Raw genomic sequence first — 19,885 nt, 5'->3', positions numbered from 1 at the left:
CTGTTCCCATGAGGCACAGGGTCAGACTGATTTGCATATGGCCATGTCTGAACTGGGGTGGCTGAGTGAGCTAAATAATGGTGATGGATTAAACCCAGACCAGTTGACAGGGGGTGAGTGTTTGATTTGCTCAAACGCTTCATCCATCATCCCCTTTTGTATCGCCCTGTTCCAAAACCAGCCATAAAAAGCCAGGGTATATGGCTGGAATCCCTCCTTAAATCTGGAGTCTCAGGCAACAAAACCCGCAATACTGTGCTTTGGCATTCTTAGGATGCTTAGAAAAATCAATCTTTTCTTTCCACTTCTTTTCAGGAGGCTAGTGATCCAGGACCTCATACTTTCTCGCCTAGACTACTGGAATCCCATTTACCTAGGGGCCCCCAAAATGACCCTAAGGAAACTGCAGGTAGTGCAGAATGCAGCTGCTCGCTTTCTCTTCAATGTCCCTAAACATCACTCCGCCTGCCATAGTCTCAAATCTTTTCATTCGCTCCCGGTAGCAGACGTATTAAGTTTAAAGCACTCGCCCATTCCCTGATTTCCCGTTATGTCCCTGGGCGAACCATTTCCTGTTCTAGTGCTTTTCTTGCCATATGCCCCTCTATCACAAGATCTAAATGGGGTGACGGTCCTTTATGTTTAATGTTGTTAAGCTGTAGAACACCCCCACACCACCCCCGGAAATTGCTTAACACCTGGCTATTTCAGAACGGCCCCCCTCTGAAGTATTGGAACAGACGACTTGCACTGACAGCACTGTGAGGCCTTCAGGTAGCCATGTGCTATACATGTGCAATATTTAATAGAGCAATATAGAATATGTTCTCTTTACAGTATTCGCAGATTAATGCTGGATCCTTCAGTGGAAGATGTTTCATGTCTAAGCAGATCCTTCCCAGAGGATTGTTAAACTGTTCAAAGCCCTGCTAAGAAGTGAGGGATATGCTAGCACACCTCTGGCAGGTGAGGCCCATGGTAGACTAGATCAAGGCAAGTACCCTTATGTGTGATAGACACACTTTTTAAGAAGATACCCCGCACATCTACGAGCAACTGCTTGGAAATCCAGCAAAAAGAGAGATTAATAGTTTACCTGTATTTTTCCAGAAGCAGCCCGTACGGGTTTTTCCCACAGGCAGAGCAGAGGCTGTACCCGCAGATGGGTTCAGCAGAGTTAGGCCTTAGTAAAATTACCCATTTTACACCAAGGATGTATCTCATCACCAACCAAACACTTAAAGCAGCGGCAAAGAGAAGAGGGAGGAATCACAAAGCAATCCAGTATCTTGAAAGATGGCTGCTTACCTCGGGCGAAGGTGGTAACGATGCAAAGCTGAGGGGGCAGCATTGGGCAGTGGTGGGAGTGCAGGCAGAGAGGGTGGGTGTGGGAATCTGGCTCTGTATGTACTATACCAAAGTAAGGTATAGTGTGCACAGAGTCCGGTGGATCCCTAGAGGCTTTAAGATGTCTTGTCAAGCCCTGGAAAAGGCACTTCTTTGCACAGGACCATAGCTTACTGGTATCGCCCTGATACTGGGGATCCAGCTTTCCCCTCCCAGTACCCCATTCCAGAGACCTCAACTTCCCAGATCAATCCCGGCGTGTTCCCTATCACACACCAGATAGCGAATCCAAGACTCTAGATACCTTTGGGAAGCAGATTTTCTCTCTCACCAGCCTGACACAGCAGTCCGTGAACACTTCGTGCTTGTTGACCTAATATTCCCATACTGTGTCAGATACGGTTGTGCAAGTGCTGACTATTGTTCCGGGTGGGGCCCGGACCATGCTCTCCCAAGCTACTGCTTTTTGTTTTTTAGCCAACACCCGCTGGGGCTTGTGAAGGTGCCAGAGTGGCTGGATCAGAGACACTCTTTATCTCACATATTCATCCTTCAAGGGTTTGTGTTTCAGGTCCTGCCACTCCTGCCTATCTGCCCCATCACTGCACTATTTCTAAAGCCAATTTGCTCTAAATCGTGGATTTTACCTAGAAATGTTGGTTCAGCATGCTCGCACTGTTTTGCCAGTTCACCAGGCCTATTGCTGGTCTGTGTTCCACCTTACTGCCCCGGGAGAAACTCTTCCCTCCCCTTAGGATCATCATGTGGAGTCCAGTCCAGCGATCTCCTTTCATTGCAGAGGAGTTTTCCTGCTTGTCATTGCACCTTCTGTTAAAATAAAATGTGACATGTCGAGATACCTCAAAGTCTCACACAGTTTAATGCAGAAACAGCAAAAGGCACAGCGCACAATAATGTGCCAACTTTCATTTCAACCAGCACTCTTGCTCAAAAAAGTCAGCTGGAGCATGTAATGCTAAATTGTAAGTTCAAACGGTTCTTATACACTTTTCGTTCAGTACGTGTGACAGAAACTGTTACATCAATAAAAACACCTTATAACCAGGAGGTATGATCTACTGACTGGGGGAACATGAGAAGATCTGGAATCAGATAAAAATACAAAACATACTGCTGAATTTGTTATTTTCCTAAAATAAGACGCCTGCTTTCCAATACAGAAAATTAGGCGATGCTTTACTACTATGAGATGCACGAAACATGCAGGTGCAACACCTCAAATAAAATGTTTTCTAGATCTATGAGAATCATAACATTTAGCTTGCATATTCATGTCGGAGAGCACTGCAGGTTAATATAAAAATAAAATTCAAATTTGATTCCTTAAAGTATCAGTGCACATTGTGAAATGCATATGCAAGGAAGCATTAATATTTAAGACACCAGGAATACATGTTTGTTTTCTCAGCTTGTACAGTGTTAACATTCGAAATAGTTTGGGTAAGGTAGTGCAAAAATCAAAAGAGTGGGGGGGGGGGGGGGGGTGGAGTTAGTGCTTTTTAGGTCTCGCGACCTATCGATGTGCGCAAGCGCATCGAGCGGAGCGAGAATTCAAGTGGCGAAAACATCTTCAAACCAAAGGGCTTTCAGCCCCGCGGTTTTCATGCAGTTCCCGTGTACATGCACGCGCATCGCATGCAAGCCCAGCCTCAGCACCTACCCCCTCCCACACCAGCACTTCCCCTCTCTCTCCACGCAATCACAGCCTTTCCCTAGCAGCACTCCTCCCACACCAGCACCTCCCACACCAGCACCTCCCCTCTCTCTCCACGCAATCACAGCCTTGCCCTAGCAGCACTCCTCCCCCCTCCCACACCAGCACCTCCCCTCTCTCTCCACGCAATCACAGCCTTGCCCTAGCAGCACTCCTCCCCCTCCCACACCAGCACCTCCCCTCTCTCTACACGCAATCACAGCCTTGCCGTCTGGTTTACTTCCATTTCACCACATGCTTTCAAGTCCGGCCTTTCACCATTCCGTGGTTGATAAACTGTCTGCCACTGAGCTAGCTGGCCTTCTCTGCCTTCCCCTCCGTCTTGTTGTATATTTTTGTTGTACTGTTGATCATTCTGTCTGACTCCGTGTTATATCTTTCTCTCGTGTTTTGTTTGTATCGTACTGCTCGCCCCCCCCGTTTTCTCACTGAATCCTTTTCTTTAGCGCCCATCACAGCCTTGCCCTAGCAGCACTCCTCCCCCCTCCCACACCAGCACCTCCCCTCTCTCTCCACGCAATCACAGCCTTGCCTTAGCAGCACTCCTCCCCCCTCCCACACCAGCACCTCCCCTCTCTCTCCACGCAATCACAGCCTTGCCGTCTGGTTTACTTCCATTTCACCACATGCTTTCAAGTCCGGCCTTTCACCATTCCGTGGTTGATAAACTGTCTGCCACTGAGCTAGCTGGCCTTCTCTGCCTTCCCCTCCGTCTTGTTGTATATTTTTGTTGTACTGTCGATCATTCTGTCTGACTCCGTGTTAGATCTTTCTCTCGTGTTTTGTTTGTATCGTACTGCTCGTCCCCCCCCCGTTTTCTCACTGAATCCTTTTCTTTAGCGCCATCTTCTTCTCTGTTTCTTCTGTCTCTATCTAACTCATTCTCCCGCTCCTCTATCTCGCTCTCTTTGCCCCTTTAATTTGTCTCCACTTTTTTGTAACACTTTATATTCTTCACCTTTCTCTCCCGCTGTCCCTCGTTATGCTTATGCCTCCGTTGCTTGCTTCCTCATTCTCTCCCATGCCATTCTCTCCTCGTCCCTGTTATGTTTCACTTTGCCCCTCTTTCTCCTACTCATATTCTATTCGCCCCTTCTTAAATTGTCTCCCATCTCCCGACCTCTGGTTCTCCCTCACGTAAACACACCTAATATTTCCGTTTCTCTCCCTCGCTCTCGCATAACCTATCCTTGTCCCTCGCCTATGCCTAAAGCAGACACATGAGGGCGGGGGATGTGTTCTGTAATCAACTGCTGAGGAGCGCTGTCCCATTCCGTGGGTTGCTTTAAGTGTCGCGTTGCTCTGCCCACGTTTGAATTGGGGGTTGTAGTTAGAATTGGATATGTGCGAGCCCAAAATTAAGCGGCGAGCCGAGAGTTTGAGGAGTCAATGTGACCATGCACGAGCCGAGCCCTGAAAATGTTTGGCGCGTAAACAACAACAAACACTATGATAAAGAAAAACTTTTTTATTTTTTTAAGCGTCTTTAACATATAGAAGCTTTTAAACATAGAAGATCAGATTATTGCAGTTGTCACGCAACACCACTCACCCACGCAACACCACTCACACACACGCAAGCCCACTATCACCCATGCAATGCCACACTCACCCAAGCAACGTCACTCACCCAAGCAACACCACTCACACACGCAACGCCACTCCTCCACGCAACGCCACTCACCCACGCACCGCCACTCACCCACGCAACGCCACTCACCCACGCAACGCCACTCATCCACGCAACGCCACTCACCCACGCAACGCCACTCACCCACGCAACGCCACTCACCCACGCAACGCCACTCATCCACGCAACGCCACTCATCCACGCAACGCCACTCATCCACGCAACGCCACTCATCCACGCAACGCCACTCACACATGCAACGCCACAAATCCACGCAACGCCACTCATCCACGCAACGCCACTCACACATGCAACGCCACTCACACATGCAACGCCACTCACCCACGCAACGCCACTCACTCACCCACGCAGCGCCACTCACTCACTCACGCAAAGCCACTCACACCCACGCAGTGCCACTTTCACCCACACAGCACCACTTTCAGACACACAACACCACTCACACACACGCAAGCCCACTATCACCCATGCAATGCCACACTCACCCAAGCAACACCACTCACCCAAGCAACACCACTCATCCACGCAACGCCACTCATCCACGCAACGCCACTCATCCACGCACCGCCACTCATCCACGCACCGCCACTCACCCACGCAACGCCACTCACCCACGCAACGCCACTCATCCACGCAACGCCACTCACCCAAATCCACTCACACCCACGCAGTGCCACTTTTACCCACACAGCACCACTTTCAGACACACAACGCCACTCACACCCACGCAAGTCCACTCTCACACACGCAACGCCACACTCACCCATGCAATGCCACTCACACACGCAACGCAACTCACACACACAACGCCACTCACACACACAACGCCACTCACTCAACGCCACTCACACACCCAACGCCACTCACACACACAACGCCACTCACACACACAACGCCACTCACACACACAACGCCACTCACACACACACAACGCCACTCACACACACAACGCCACTCACACAACGCCACTCACACACACAACGCCACTCACACACACAACGCCACTCACACACACACACAACGCCACTCACACACACAACGCCACTCACACACACAACGCCACTCACACACACAACGCCACTCACCCACGCAACGCCACTCACCCACGCAACGCCACTAACCCACGCAACGCCACTCACCCACGCAACGCCACTCACCCACGCAACAACACTCACACATGCGACGCCACTCACCCACGCAACGCCACTCACTCAAAGCCACTCACACCCACGCAGTGCCACTTTCACCCATACTGTGCAGTGCACAATAGGTCTCGCAGTAGGAAAGTTGGAGCTATTGGTTTTGTAAATGACAAAGCCCTTTATGTTTTTAAAATGAAAACAAAAATAAAAGGCATTGTTATTTGCAATTGTAATAGCTCCAACTTTCCTACTGCGAGACCTATTGGCAACGCCAGTGCTTGTTAAATATGTCTCACAATGTAGGTCGGTTGTTCTATAGTGCAGTGCTTTGTGTTATTATTTTACTGTTAGTTTTATCTGTGTGTTCTAGGGCTTCCATCTGCGTGGTGTGTGACAGTGTCAATGATTTTGCAGAGTTTTGCCAATTATATGGCTCTGCTGTTGTGTGTATGATGGTGAATAAGTTCTGTCTAAAGCTCTGCCTGAGGTACCCATTTGTGTGCTGGATAAGAACCGTGATGTATGTGGTATTGCTGGGTATAGAATGTAGTTGGATGTCTGATGAAAGTCCTTATGAAGGGTATCTAATATATGTCTTGAGTGTGGTGAAAGATGTCAGTAATGTATATAGTAGGGTTGTGTGTTGACTTTGGGTTTGTTCTGGGATGCTAGTTGGAGACAAACTAGATGTTCTCCAAAAGCAATGTTTATTTTATACATTTAGATGGTATTTATTGGTGACTTCCAAGTGTGAGTGATTAACCTTGGTTGTCCTGTGGGATAAAAGCACAAGAAGAAGCAATTCAATCCTTACGGTCACAAATACACACATGCTGCAAAAGTCATATGGTGAGGCTTCAAGCTTAATAAATAATCCATTAGTGACTATCAAGGTACTTGTTATTCTCCATTTGACCACGGTGTAGTCAAGCCCAACATGCAGGGCCAACCTATACAGAAAAGTTATATTGTCTACATTCGTACTTCACTTTGTACCATTAGTGTGGCACTTAATTCCTTTTTAGGTTTCACCTGCACAGCGCTTTAGGTTTCGCCTGCACAGCGCTTTAGGTTTCGCCTGCACTGCGGTTGTGCTGTTCTTGCAAAATTTCTTGTATTAAAAAATAAATCTTAAAAGGGGCTTAAAACCCATCCAAGACTCACCTGAACTTACCACTCGTTGATTCCAACATCGCTCCAATTTACTTGCTTCTCATTGGCCAGCACGTCCTCTACATGTTATCTGCTTTCACTTCCTGCTCTGCTTTGCTGTCCATGCCAAGGAGCTTGGACCAAGTACACCTTCCGGTCACTGGCTACTGGCTACTGGCCAGTGTCCTTCCTCTGGCTACTCACTCTGCAGATACTTTCTTTTCATTAACAAACAAGCACTCCATAATAATGCATCTGCAGACTGTCTTCTCTATCCTAGCTTGTGTTGAAAAAAATGTGAACTGCAGTCCGACTCTCTCCTCCTCGTGGACTTGCAGCCTCTTCCTGAGTCACACTTTGTTGCTTCCCCACTTGTACGGCATTCGCTGTGGCCTCCCGCATGTGCAGAGACGTTTTAAGGCATGGTCAAAGTAGGCTCTTGCTCCAGGCCCAGCCTTTAAGGGTCCCCTGATAGAGCCAAGTCTGTTCTGCGAGTCTTGCCCTGTTGACCTTGAATAATTCTTGCATGGATTCTTTCAAATACGGTTTCCTTTCATTTAATTTTAATGTGGTTGATGTCTGAGAGTCTATAACAGCCATTTTACAGAGAAATGTTGTTTTAAACATTTTTTAAAACCTACTTTATTGAAAGTTTTGCAGCAAGGCACAGCATAACACAGTGCAAGACTTGGTCGATGTACATGCATAACATAACAGCAAGCCAGATCGTCAATAATATGTAACATTGTGTTCTCATCTCGATAGACCACAGTAGTCGCACAATTTCCCCCATATAAGTTCATGTTTCTTAGGGCAGCCTCGAACCTCAAAGATCAGCTTTTCCTAATGAGAGCACCAGTCCACACCTGCACGTCAGCTTCTAACAGTCGGCGGTTTCTGTTGCTTCCATGCTTCCAGCCGCATCGAGATCGCCAGCTCCCTAGGTGCCATGCAAGCTTCCTTCCACCTCTGCCGGATTTTCTCAAGATCTTCTGAGGCGTGGATCACTAGCGATTGATAAATCGCTGAAGTTGCCCCATGGAAAATCTTTGTGTCCAACGGACTGAATTCAGGCATTGAATCATTCTGGGAGTCATGTGTTTGCAAGGCGTGGGGCATTTGGAGGTACCAAAAGAACTGCGAGTTAGACAGAGAGTATTTAGCTTTTAACTCCTGAAATGACCTAATACTTCCGCCCCTTATAAACATCTCCCAGGTAGGAGATTCCAATGCGATCCCATGGCATAAAACCTCCAGGGTTGAGAGCTGACCAAGCCATTTTCCCCGCCATAGAAGAGTCATTCGGGTTAGGCAGTGGTCCCAACCAGAGACGCGAAGGCCGCCCTCAAACAGATGAGTGCAAGAAGGCAATGTACCCGGTAGATATGCTCAATATAAGAGATCAAGCAGGCCATCTTTATCCAGCGAATGTATCTCCAATCGATATGTTGGATGTGCCATTCACCTACACCTGTACAGTCAGTCAATAAAAGCTGAACCATATGATGGAACCCCTCTCCCAGGCCATACCGACAGAGAACTCAATCCATGAAGGCCCAAGACACTGTATCGAACGCTTTTGTGAAATCAATTAGCTAGAGGGCCAGAGTGCCATCAAGGTCTGGTGCCCGGTACAGCCCCACGTGGACCCTCCTAATACAGTGGCGTGAGCTACGGCCTGACATATATCCACACTGATCTAGGTGAACCAGGTGAGGCAGGGCCTAGCCAAGCCGTGCAGCTAACTCTTTTGCATGGATCTTAATGTCAGTGTAAATCAACAAAATTAGGCAGTAGATGGAACTCTGGTCCCTAGAGAGACCCTCTTTGGCCAAGACGACTATTGTAGCACATTCTAATTCTGGTGGAAAGGACCCCTGCTGCAAAGCGGCTATATACAAATTCAGACAATGGGGACATAGGACCTTACAGAAGCATTTGTAATATTAAATGGGCTACCCATCCGGGCCGGCTGTCTTACCAGCTTGCAACCCCGACACTGTGGTACTCACCTCCTCAAGCGTCAAGGCTTGGTCCAGCTTTTGGGCCAGAAACATTGGGTATAGTCGGCAGCGGTATACTTTTAGTAGGGGATTTGCGACTTCCCCTGATAAAAGTCAGCAGAGGTCCGAGCAATTACAGGAAGCTTCTCCTGGGGACGTCCCAACGAGTCCCGAATTACCGTAACCACTCAGTCGGAGACACACGGGATTGTCAGCCAATGCAATAATTTACCAGATTTATTGTCCGCATCTACCCTCTACGTAGAGGCCCTCCAACACAGTCTGGCTTCCTCTAAAGAAATCTGCCGCAGTTCTGTACGGGCTATGGCTAGTAGACGACGGGAATGCTCAGTGTCCAGGCGGCAGAGAGTAGCTTCCACACGTATTATCTGGGCTTCCAAGTCAGTCAGGCGCGCCATTTGGGGCGCCTCTACCGACGAACGTAACCTTTATTACGGCCTTTCAAGGATGGCTTAATAGCCGCCCATAGCGTTGCCACAGAGGCTACCGACCCACATCAAGCTAAAAAACAGACGTAGTTCCTACCCAACAAAGGCCTCAATTTCAGAGCTTTGCAAGTGCCATGCATTGAACCTCCAGGCTGGGCGCAGGATGTGAGTTGAGCTCCTCATGACTACAACAGCGGGGCATGATCCAAAATACCACGCAAGAGAATGCGCACCGATTGAAGTGAGAGAAGATGCGCTGCCGGTAACCACACCAAGTTTGTGCCAGATTCTGCAACATGCACGGCAGATTGGTTAGCGGAAACCCTTTGGGTGTGATGTCAGGAGTGCCAGGCCTTGTAGACGCCCAGCGAATCTGCTAACGTGGACAACCAGACCGACCGGGAACGCCTGGAAGGATAAGGGGCGGAGGAGGTGCACAGAACTGGATTAGAAAGCACATTAAATCTTCTACAATTACTGTAACGCTCTGGGGAATCAGTATGAAGGATCTCAGTGACTGTAAGGAAAGCTGGAACAGGGGCAGCAGGACATAACAGGTTAAAAAATTATAATGCCTTGCTTCCATACGCCGTTCAATACCCACACAGCATCCCTGAGCTGGAACTGCTAGGAGGAGAGATTTGTGCAGCAGTATGGCGACTCCTCTGGAGCTAAGTGTAAAGCCTGAGTGGTAAACCCTGTCATAGCTAAAAGGCCCAGAAAGGAGCAGTTCAGACCTAGTAAATGGGTCCCCTGCAAGAAAACGAATGCTGGCCTATGTTGCTTGATATATCGTAAAACTGCAGAACGCTTAATGTGGTCCAGGAGGCCGTTCACATTCCAGCATTGTACTGTTATCTTAGGGGGGTTCATGACGCAGCCGGAAAAATAAGGAGTAGTCCCCGCCCAAAACAAGAGGGGACATGATGCCCCGAGGGCCTGCAGCACCCTGCAATATTAAGCTAACAGCTGTCTTCTGCGTAGTCGCCGCTACCAATCTAGAAGCGAAAAACATTGTTAAAACCAGAACAGTCAAAAAAACCTGGCTCAGAGACTATCCACCCACACCCCCACACCCCACACTTCAGCCCAGGAAGTATCTGTCGCCCTAACTAATTGACCCAAAACCTCTAACTAAGGGCTAGGAAATCTCTGTGGTCCATAGGCGCCCGTGCAATAGGATCTAGCACCTGACAAGAAAGTACACCACATAGAAGTTAATTTGCCCCTCAGTATCCAACAGAAGCACAAGAACGAGAAGAGAGTCATTTGGGCTAGGGCCCCCACCGAGAGAAGAAGGGAAGCAAGTCCAACCATCCTCTCTGGCAGTCTCTCCTAACTTGCCCCCCAAAAAACTACTGACAGTGTAAATGGAGAAGGAGCATCGAAGTCAGGCCGTTCCGGAAAGCTGGGATGAGGAACCCAAGTCCACCTCTGCAGAGAGAAAAATCAGCGGTGAAGCTGGGTTCGAGGTAAGTTCCTCCCGGGCCGACCCGAGCCATCCTCATTAGCCCCACACTTTACCTGGGATTTCTGAGACCGCCAACAGCAGAAGAACGAGCCAGTACGCTCCTTCTCCAAGAATGGCGCAGCTTGGGACGTGGTGGGTTGCTGCATCAGCCGGCACTCAGTTGCCCATTCCCAAGCCTGATCCGGAGTGTCGAAGAAAAGAGTGCCGGACTGGAATAAAAATTCATAAAAAAGGTTTCTTTTAGACCTTAAGCTATATTGCACAGCAGCTCAACTGCTTTGCAGCATGAAAAAAACATTGACAAAGTTGATAGAATTATTATGGTTTAGGCCCGATGCTATTAAAGCAATGTTTCAGCGCTATTCCCCTAACAAACAGCTTCGGTCTGCCAGCAAAAATTTGCTGGTAGTCCCTAGGTATAAAAAGGTTAGTTGGGGAGGCAGGGCCTTCTCCACCGCTGCTGCTAGTCTGTGGAACGCATTTCCTGATAGACTATCGGGTCTTGTGTCTCATTCTCTATTTCGCAGGGCCTTGAAAACCTGGCTTTTCACCCAAACTTTGATATGAGCATGTTTTTCTGGCTGTGCGTGGTCCTCTGCATCTCCTTGATGCCCTTGGGCTAAGTTTGCGCTATACAAGTTTAATATTCATTCATTCATTCAATTCGCATAGGCGAAACCAATTGGCTTTGCCATTGCTTGTTAAATCTGGGCTTCATTTTTGTACAGTTGATATGCTGATGTTTAAAATTCAAAGGGAAAAGGAAAGTGAGAAATATGGAGCAAGAGATGTAAAGAGAGAGCAAAGGAGAGAGATAAACGGGGTCAAACTGAAGTGAGTCAGGGTTGGTAGCAGTATCCATCTTCTTAGTGAATGACAATGGTTCTGCCCGATAATTAAAGTTGGCTTGTTAGAGAGATGCTAGGCCCAAAAGAATAACTACCAAGGTAGTTTGTATTGCAGACTACAATAGAATGTTTTTGTTTATTATTCGCGTTTACTTGTAATACTAGTGAAATTGTTTGATCTGAAACCAATGATGGCCACAATGCATTGTGTTGTCTGCTCTTCTCTGCACACTGTAATATTGAGAAATGGTGCTAGTTTGGGAGTTAGCTTCAACCAGTACATTTTATGGGAGCTTTTGGACCCATCAGTGGTCACCAATATCACCCGTACCCTATTCCTATGTGTGGGCCTTCCATGCTTGTACCTCACTGAACTTTTTTTTTTTTCAATTGCAGGACAATAAAGGAAGTGCACAGTAACTTTTTGGAAGAACAAAATCGGATCTTCTCTAAGATCTACAATGATTCTAAGGAAAGAGCCAGGTACAGTAAATTTTTACTTATGTAAATTGTAGAATTACTAGAAAAGCAATGGAGCGGTGCACTACCAGAGTATAGTAACGTTCAATAATGAAGCAGAATCAGTTCCTTCGTTGGTATCATCCTTTATTTAATTTTATCCAAATGAACGAAAACAGAACATCCGCCAACACGTTTCGTTCGGGGAATGAACTTCGTCAGGGTTGGAAAGGAGGACATAAATGACATACGTAAGTGCCATGTGTATTTTACAGTGAACCGGTATATACAATACTAATGGTCATTACAAAAGCTCATTACAAATAATTCATTACAAAAAACTCATTATATGAACAACAAAGGATGCTATTTACAAATGTGGGATCAAAGCCACACATGTGTGAAAATCCATTTTAGAAAAACCTATTTAAAAAGACACACATGTGCAACATACAACAAAATCATGTCAGACACCAAAGGGAAGAGTAACGATCCCAGGTGCTGATTACATCAAACACTAGACCAACAGATCTGAGCATACCAGCGGCATTTGGAAACATATAACGGTTTGCATAGGGACCCGAGTCATGTCTTTAATGGGATGTGAGAGAAAGTCAGTAATACACAATTAACCCCTTACCTGCTGGGTACAATCCCCCGCTGTGCTGGGGGAAGGGGAGAGCGCGCGCAGCACTCCCATGCTCATGACGAGCTCAGCTCGTCATGAGCTACAGTGCTCCTGTGCTCATGACGAGCTGAGCTCGTCACGGCCACACCCGTTTCTTTAGAACGCTCAGCACAGCAGGGGAATTGGCCCAGCGTGCGAGCCTTCTAAAGGCCATGAGGAGCTCAGCTCGTCATGAGCACCGGAGCACTGTAGCTCATGACGAGCTCAGCTCGTCATTAGCTACAGTGTACATCATTGGTGCTTCCTCTAAAGTTATGGATCTAAAGTCTTAAAAAAATTACACTTCCAAGTTACATGGGCCAAGGTTGATGACCTTCCATTAACCGTCCACTATTGTGGAGACCTGCTCAGTTGAGAGCGTATAATCATAACTAACGAGCAAAATGTGTGCCCCAAAAATTAATTACGTATACTGGGCGTTATATAAAAAGACATCTGTACTTCCTATCATGGTAGTACAATACGATACCAGGGTACCTACCAAAAGTATATGTTGAAAAGTAACATTCGCTGTGGAAATGGGATCCAATATCCTCCCAGATCGTAAACGGTCACAGAAATGCGGCGTGGGCCTCCATGATAAGGGCCAATGTGAAAGAGCCTGAGAAATAAAGGAAAATAATGAGCGGAAGATCAATGGTCATCAAAAATGACAAAAAACGAGGTAAGCAAAAAACCAATAAGAAACTACTGGCGGAGAGGATACTAAGCAGCAAGGCATGCTGTAAATTGTAGAATTACTAGAAAAGCAATGGAGCGGTGCACTACCAGAGTATAGTAACGTTCAATAATGAAGCAGAATCAGTTCCTTCGTTGGTATCATCCTTTATTTAATTTTATCCAAATGAACAAAAACAGAACATCAGCCAACGCGTTTCGTTCGGGGAATGAACTTCGTCAGGGCTGGAAAGGAAGTCATAAATGACATACGTAAGTGCCATGTGTATTTTACAGTGAACCGCTATATACAATACTAACAGTCATTACAAAAGCTCATTACAAATAATTCATTACAAAAAACTCATTATATGAACAACAAAGGATGCTATTTACAAACGTGGGATCAAAGCCACACGTGTGAAAATCCATTTTAGAAAAACCCATTTAAAAAGACACACATGTGCAACATACAATAAAATCATGTCAGACACCAAAGAGAAGAGTAACGATCCCAGGTGCTGATTACATCAAACACTAGACCAACAGATCTGAGCATACCAGCGGCATTTGGAAACATATAACAGTTTGTATAGGGACCCGAGTCATGTCTTTGGTGGGATGTGAGGGAAAGTCAGTAATACACAATTAACCCCTTCCCTGCTGGGTACATTCCCCCGCTGTGCTGGGGGCAGGGGGGGCGCGGGCAGTGCTCCCATGCTCATGACGAGCTCAACTCGTCATGAGCTACAGTGCTCCTGTGCTCATAACGAGCTGAGCTCGTCACGGCCGCACCCGTTTTTTTAGAACGCTCAGCACAGCAGGGGAATTAGCCCAGCGTGCGAGCGTTCTAAAGGCCATGACGAGCTTAGCTCGTCATGAGCACTGGAGCACTGTAGCTCATGACGAGCTGAGCTCGTCATGAGCTACAGTGTACATCATTGGTACTTCCTCTAAAGTTATGGATCTAAAGTCTTTAAAAAATTACACTTCCAAGTTACATGGGCCAAGGGTGATGGCCTTCCATTAACCGTCCACTATTGTGGAGACCTGCTCAGTTGAGAGCGTATAATCATAACTAACGAGCAAAATGTGTGCCCCAAAAATTAATTACGTATACTGGGCGCTATATAAAAAGACATCTGTACTTCCTATCATGGTAATACAATATGATACCAGGGTACCTACCAAAGTATATGTTGAAATGTAACATTCGCGGTGGAAATGGGGTCAGATATCCTCCCAGATCGTAAACGGTCACAGAAATGCGGTGTGGGCCTCCATGATAAGGGCTAATGTGTAAGAGCCTGAGAAATAAAGGAGAAATAAAGGAAAATAATGAGCAGAAGATCAAGGGTCATTAAAATGACAAAAAACGAGGTAAGCAAAAAACCAATAAGAAACTACTGGCGGAGAGGATACTAAGCAGCAAGGCATGCTGTATAATGAAAGTCCTCGGCAATCTGTGATTAGAGTGCCATTACATAAAGGAAAAAGGTACAGAAGAAGTGCCACCAAGAGGCACCCAATCCTCATAAACTGCACACTGAGACCAAATGCTGGGTCCTTGTAACAGTGTAGCAGAGTGGTCATGGCAGAATATAATATAAATTTAAAATTAAAATGAATATGCGGGTAGGCACCATAGAGCATAAGCGCATAAGCAGGTCATGTCAGAAACATGACAACATTCTTAATAAAGCCAAAGGGAATGGGGAACGTGTACAGTGAGCTGGATACCGTTACTGCCCCGTGTGTGAAGAACATACTTGAGATAGGCATAGTAACATATAATCATTAAGTAAAGCCCAGTGGTATCTGAGTATTGTAAAACAATCCGCCCATGTAGAACAGAGTCTAAGGTGTGGAGGGAAGCGTGAACGCTGTAATAACTACCTAAGCTCCCCCGAATACTGAAAGTTCACCGGGAATCGGTGTTTTAAAATATATAAAGCTAAAATGAGGACATGAAAGAGGGGGTGCCTACTCTCCCCTTTAATATTCGCGATGGTTATGGAGCCGTTAGCAGAGATGCTCAGAAAGCGACTAGGTGAAAGGGGCATTAAGGTAGGGAACACTCGCCACGTGGTCTCAATGTATGCGGACGATACCCTGGTATATTGCAGACAACCAACAGAGTCGATCCTGGTCTTGTTGAGGGTATTGGAAGTGTTTAGTAGGGTATCCCACCTCCGAATAAATCCACAGAAGTCAAAATTGCTACCATTGGGTAGTTTGTCGTGCAGACCGGCGGATACGCTGCCGGAGGTGGGCCTGCCCTCGACGAGGGATCCCCCTAGATATCTAGGGATCAGATTGGCACAACCAGCGGAACACTTTCTGGGTCTCAACATGGACAGGGTGGTCGAAGGGATACAGAGTTCAGTGTGCTTCTGGAGGGATTTGCCCCTGTCATTGATGGGTAAGGTAGCAATCACAAAAATGATTATAGTACCGAGATGTTTCTGTGTACTCCAAAACTCGGAGTATGCAATCCCGCCTAGTATTTTCAAAGAATTAGATATCCTGATAACAGACCTGATGTAGGGGTCCAAACGTAAGCGCGTTAGCCTGTCAACGCTGAAGCGACCATGGCAGCTGGGAGGGGTAGAAGTCCCCTGTATGGAATTTTACTATATGGCCACACACCTACAGCATTCAATTCACTGATTGGATGATCAGGAGAACTGGGAAAAGAGTTTGTTGGAGGGGTCATACAAGGGAGGCTCTCTTCCAGAACTGTTGATGAAGGGTAGAGGCGTTCCTGTCACCGAATTTGAATTTGAATTTAAAAACATTTGTATAGTGCGCTTCTACCACGCGGTTTCTTGGCGCTTTTGGATTGCGAGGAGACAACAAGAGCGGAGGGAGTTTAGACATTGTAAGCTCGGGAGAAGAGCAGGGTTTTAAGACCTTTCCGGAACTCAGTGTAAGAAGATGTCGTGCGGAGTTCCGCAGGAAGGGAGTTCCAGAACACAGGAGCAAGAACTGCAAATTTTGTTCCACCCGCCTTTTTCTTTCTGAATCGGTGGGTGGTTAGAAGTGCCTGATGGGTGGAACGAAGCTCTCTGCCCGGTGTGTAAGGCATAATAACGGAGCAAATGAACTCCGGGGCGGTGCCCATTTTGGCCTGAAAGGTGGTGCAGCCAAGCTTGAACAAGGCTCGCTCTTTCACCGGCAGCCAGTGTAGTGCCTGCAGTAGGGGAGTGGCACGGTGGAATTTGGGCAGGCCGTGGATCAGGCGGGCGGCCTGGTTCTGCACTAGCTGCAGACGGTGAATGGCGTAGGCCGGAGCGCCGTTGTAAATGATGTTACCATAATCAAGGCGCGAGAGCACCATAGCCATCACTATGATCTTTAGGGCAGGTAGGGAAAAAAACGAGAGATCTTCCTAATGGTTCTGAGGGAAAAGAAGCAGGAGGAAACAACCGAATTAACCTGTGAGTGAACGGAGAGTGAAGGATTAAGGAAGATACCAAGGGTTTTGACCTTGGGGACAGGGAGCGGGGGAACACCAAGTGAAAGTGGCCAGTGAGAAGGGGACCAGGGACTGCAACCACCTCCGGTCAAGACTAGCTCCGTCTTGTCCGGATTGAGTTTGAGGTGGTTGCAGTTCATCCAATCCTGGATGAACAACATAACAGATTGAACGTTCTGGGAAGATGAAGGGGAGTGGGAAAGGTTAAAAATTAGCTGGAGGTCGTCGGCGTAATTGAACACCGTGACCTCAAGCTGCTGTAACATAAAAATAAGGGGATAGATGTATAAGTTAAACAAAAGAGGGGAAAGTGAGGAACCTTGGGGGACCCCGCATACAACCTTACTGGAGGCAGCAGTGAAACCAGCTTGGTGGACCGCCTGGGCCCTATCACTCAGGAAGGACTCGAGCCAGGCGAGGGCCAGGCCCTCTATGCCCGCCGCCCTGACACGGGTGAGGAGGATGGAGTGGTCCACCGTGTCAAAAGCGGCGGACAGGTCTAAAAGAATGAGGGCCTGCGGGAGGTTGATGTCAATGCCCTCGCGTAGGCTGTCCATCACTGAGATCACCACCTTCTCCGTGGAATGGAGGGGGCGGAAGCCCGCCTGCCGAGGGGAGAGGCAGTGATTGGTTTCCACATAGGTGCTCAGGGTGCTGGTTACATGGGTTTCTAAGACCTTACCCAGGTAAGGCAGGAGGGAGATAGGACGGTAGTTGGAAGGGGATGAGGGGTCGGCACCGGGCTTTTTTAGGATAGGGATAACAGCCGCAAATTTGTGGGCAGTGGGGACCACTCCATTATTGAGTGAGTCATTCAGAAGTGTGAGGGGAGGAGTTGGACAGGCTAGGAAGATTTCTCTCAAGATGTGAGCAGGGGCAAAGTCCAGGGGGGAGCCTGACTTCACCTTTTGAAGCAGAGGGAGGAGCGTGGCTTTAGTCAGGGGGGGGATGGAAGTGAGTTTAGAAGTGACAGCAGGTGGGGAAGGGTTGGTGAATGTGGGGGAAGGGAGGGGGATGTTGGCCTTGATCTTTGCGACCTTGTCAACGAAAAAATCGTTGAGCGAGTCGCAGAGCGGTTGGGAAGGGGGGATTGAAGCCGTGGCTCTATTAGATGAGGCAAGCTCGTATACCGTAGCGAAGATTTCCTTGGTTTGTGATTCTGCTGCCAGTATCCTATTGGAATAGAACATGGTCTTGGCATCGAGGATGCCTTGCTTGTATACCTTGAGCACGGAGAGGTAAGTGGTTTTTTTGGCGGGGCAGTATTCTCTTCTCCATGCGTGCTCTGCTCTGCGTGCGGCCAGTTTCTTCTCCTTGAGGTCAGGGGTGAACCAGCGGTTAGCAGCATGGGCTCGCTTGACAGCGATCCGCCTCAAGGGAGCAAAGTCGTCGCCTGCTTGGGTCAACCAGCTGTTGATAGTGGCCAGTTGGACCGGGACGGCGAGGCCGGAAAGGTCAGGGCTGGAATTGGCTAGGGATGAGCAGAGGGATGGCATGTCCGCTTTACCCCATTGTCTAACCCAGGTGTTCTTAGGGAGGGGAGGTTTGGCGGCTGGGGCTAAGGCGAGGGAAAAAGAAATGAAAAAGTGGTCAGACCAGGAACAGGGGGAAATGGTAGGAGGAGTAGTGGGGATATTCAGGGTCCAGACCTGGTCGAGCGAATGGCCATGTACCTGGGTAGGGCTGTGGACGTGGGGGGTGAAGTTGAGACTGATCATAAGGTCAGTAAATTCTTTAGAAAGGGGGCTTTCGGCAGGATCATTAGGCCAAAAGTTTAGGTCGCCTAGGACCAACACTGACGAGTTGTTTACTACCAGTGTTGCGAGAATGTCCTGAAGGCTGGAGACAAAAGTGGGAGTGGGGTGGGGGGGACGGTAGATAAGAACAGCGGTTAGGGGAGCCGAGTGAGAACTAGCGCGAATTATCAAGCAGTCGACTTCAGGAATGGGGGGAGAGGGGAGAATCTGAAAATGGAAATCAGTGTGAGCTATCAGGGCCACTCCACCGCCTCTTCTACCCTCCGGTCGATCCGCTCGGATGGTAGAGTATGAGGGAGGTAGTGCTGCTAAGACGTTGGGCAGGGAGTCGGCCTTAAGCCAGGTCTCTGTTAGAAACAAGAGATCCGGTTTATAGGTGTCGATGTAGTCGAATAGCTCATACTGAGCCGTACCTTATTAGACAGATAGCAGAGGTTTGGGAAACTATGATTAGAAAAGCTGTGAGACATGCACCGTTCGCAGCAGATGGGTTATTCCAGGGTTTGCAAAAATAGTGGAATCAATGGCGATTCACAAATGGAAAGTAGGAGGCTGCCTGTCTATGGGGGACTTATATCACAACGGGCAGTTTGTCACACGGGATACCGCAGAGGCCGCTTTTGCGTTAGGCGCAGGACAGTATTTACAATATGCAAAGATTTCGCAGGCGGCCAGGAAGAAATGCCCATTCAATCCCAGAGGAACCACTAGTAACCAGAACCCTACAGGTGATGTTGTCTATGGCTCATGGGAGGCATATGATAACCCACCTCTACAAAGCGATCCGTGAGGACCTGCCGCAGAAACAATAGGTGAACCCGTGTCAGAAAAGGACTGGGGTAAGATCCATGGAGGGATAAAACAAGGGAGTTCCAATGCCCGCTTTAAATTAATACAATATAATTTTGTTCATCGGGTCTATCTAACCCCACAAACTCTCGGTAAAATTTACTCAGAGCGTTCCAATGCATGTCCCAGATGCCAAGCCCCGGGGGCTGACTTTGTAAATGTGGTATGGACATGCCCGTCTGTGGAGGCGTTTTGGGTG

General features: G+C 47.9%; 1 protein-coding gene across 1 annotated transcript in view; it reads left to right on the top strand.

The window, feature by feature from the left end:
• Positions 1–19,885, top strand: part of DNAJC4 (DnaJ heat shock protein family (Hsp40) member C4) — a 493,550-nt gene that overhangs the window by 413,792 nt on the left and 59,873 nt on the right. The window contains exon 6 of the mRNA XM_086938148.1: positions 12,195–12,281. Coding sequence (XP_086794274.1) covers positions 12,195–12,281 — 87 coding nt within the window. The remainder of the gene's footprint in view (positions 1–12,194; positions 12,282–19,885) is intronic.

This window comes from Lissotriton vulgaris, chromosome 9, assembly GCF_964263255.1.
Source record: "Lissotriton vulgaris chromosome 9, aLisVul1.2, whole genome shotgun sequence".
Lineage (NCBI taxonomy): Eukaryota > Metazoa > Chordata > Amphibia > Caudata > Salamandridae > Lissotriton > Lissotriton vulgaris.
The sequence above is the reverse complement of the archived record's forward strand: the minus strand, read 5'-3'. Positions and strand labels throughout refer to the sequence as shown.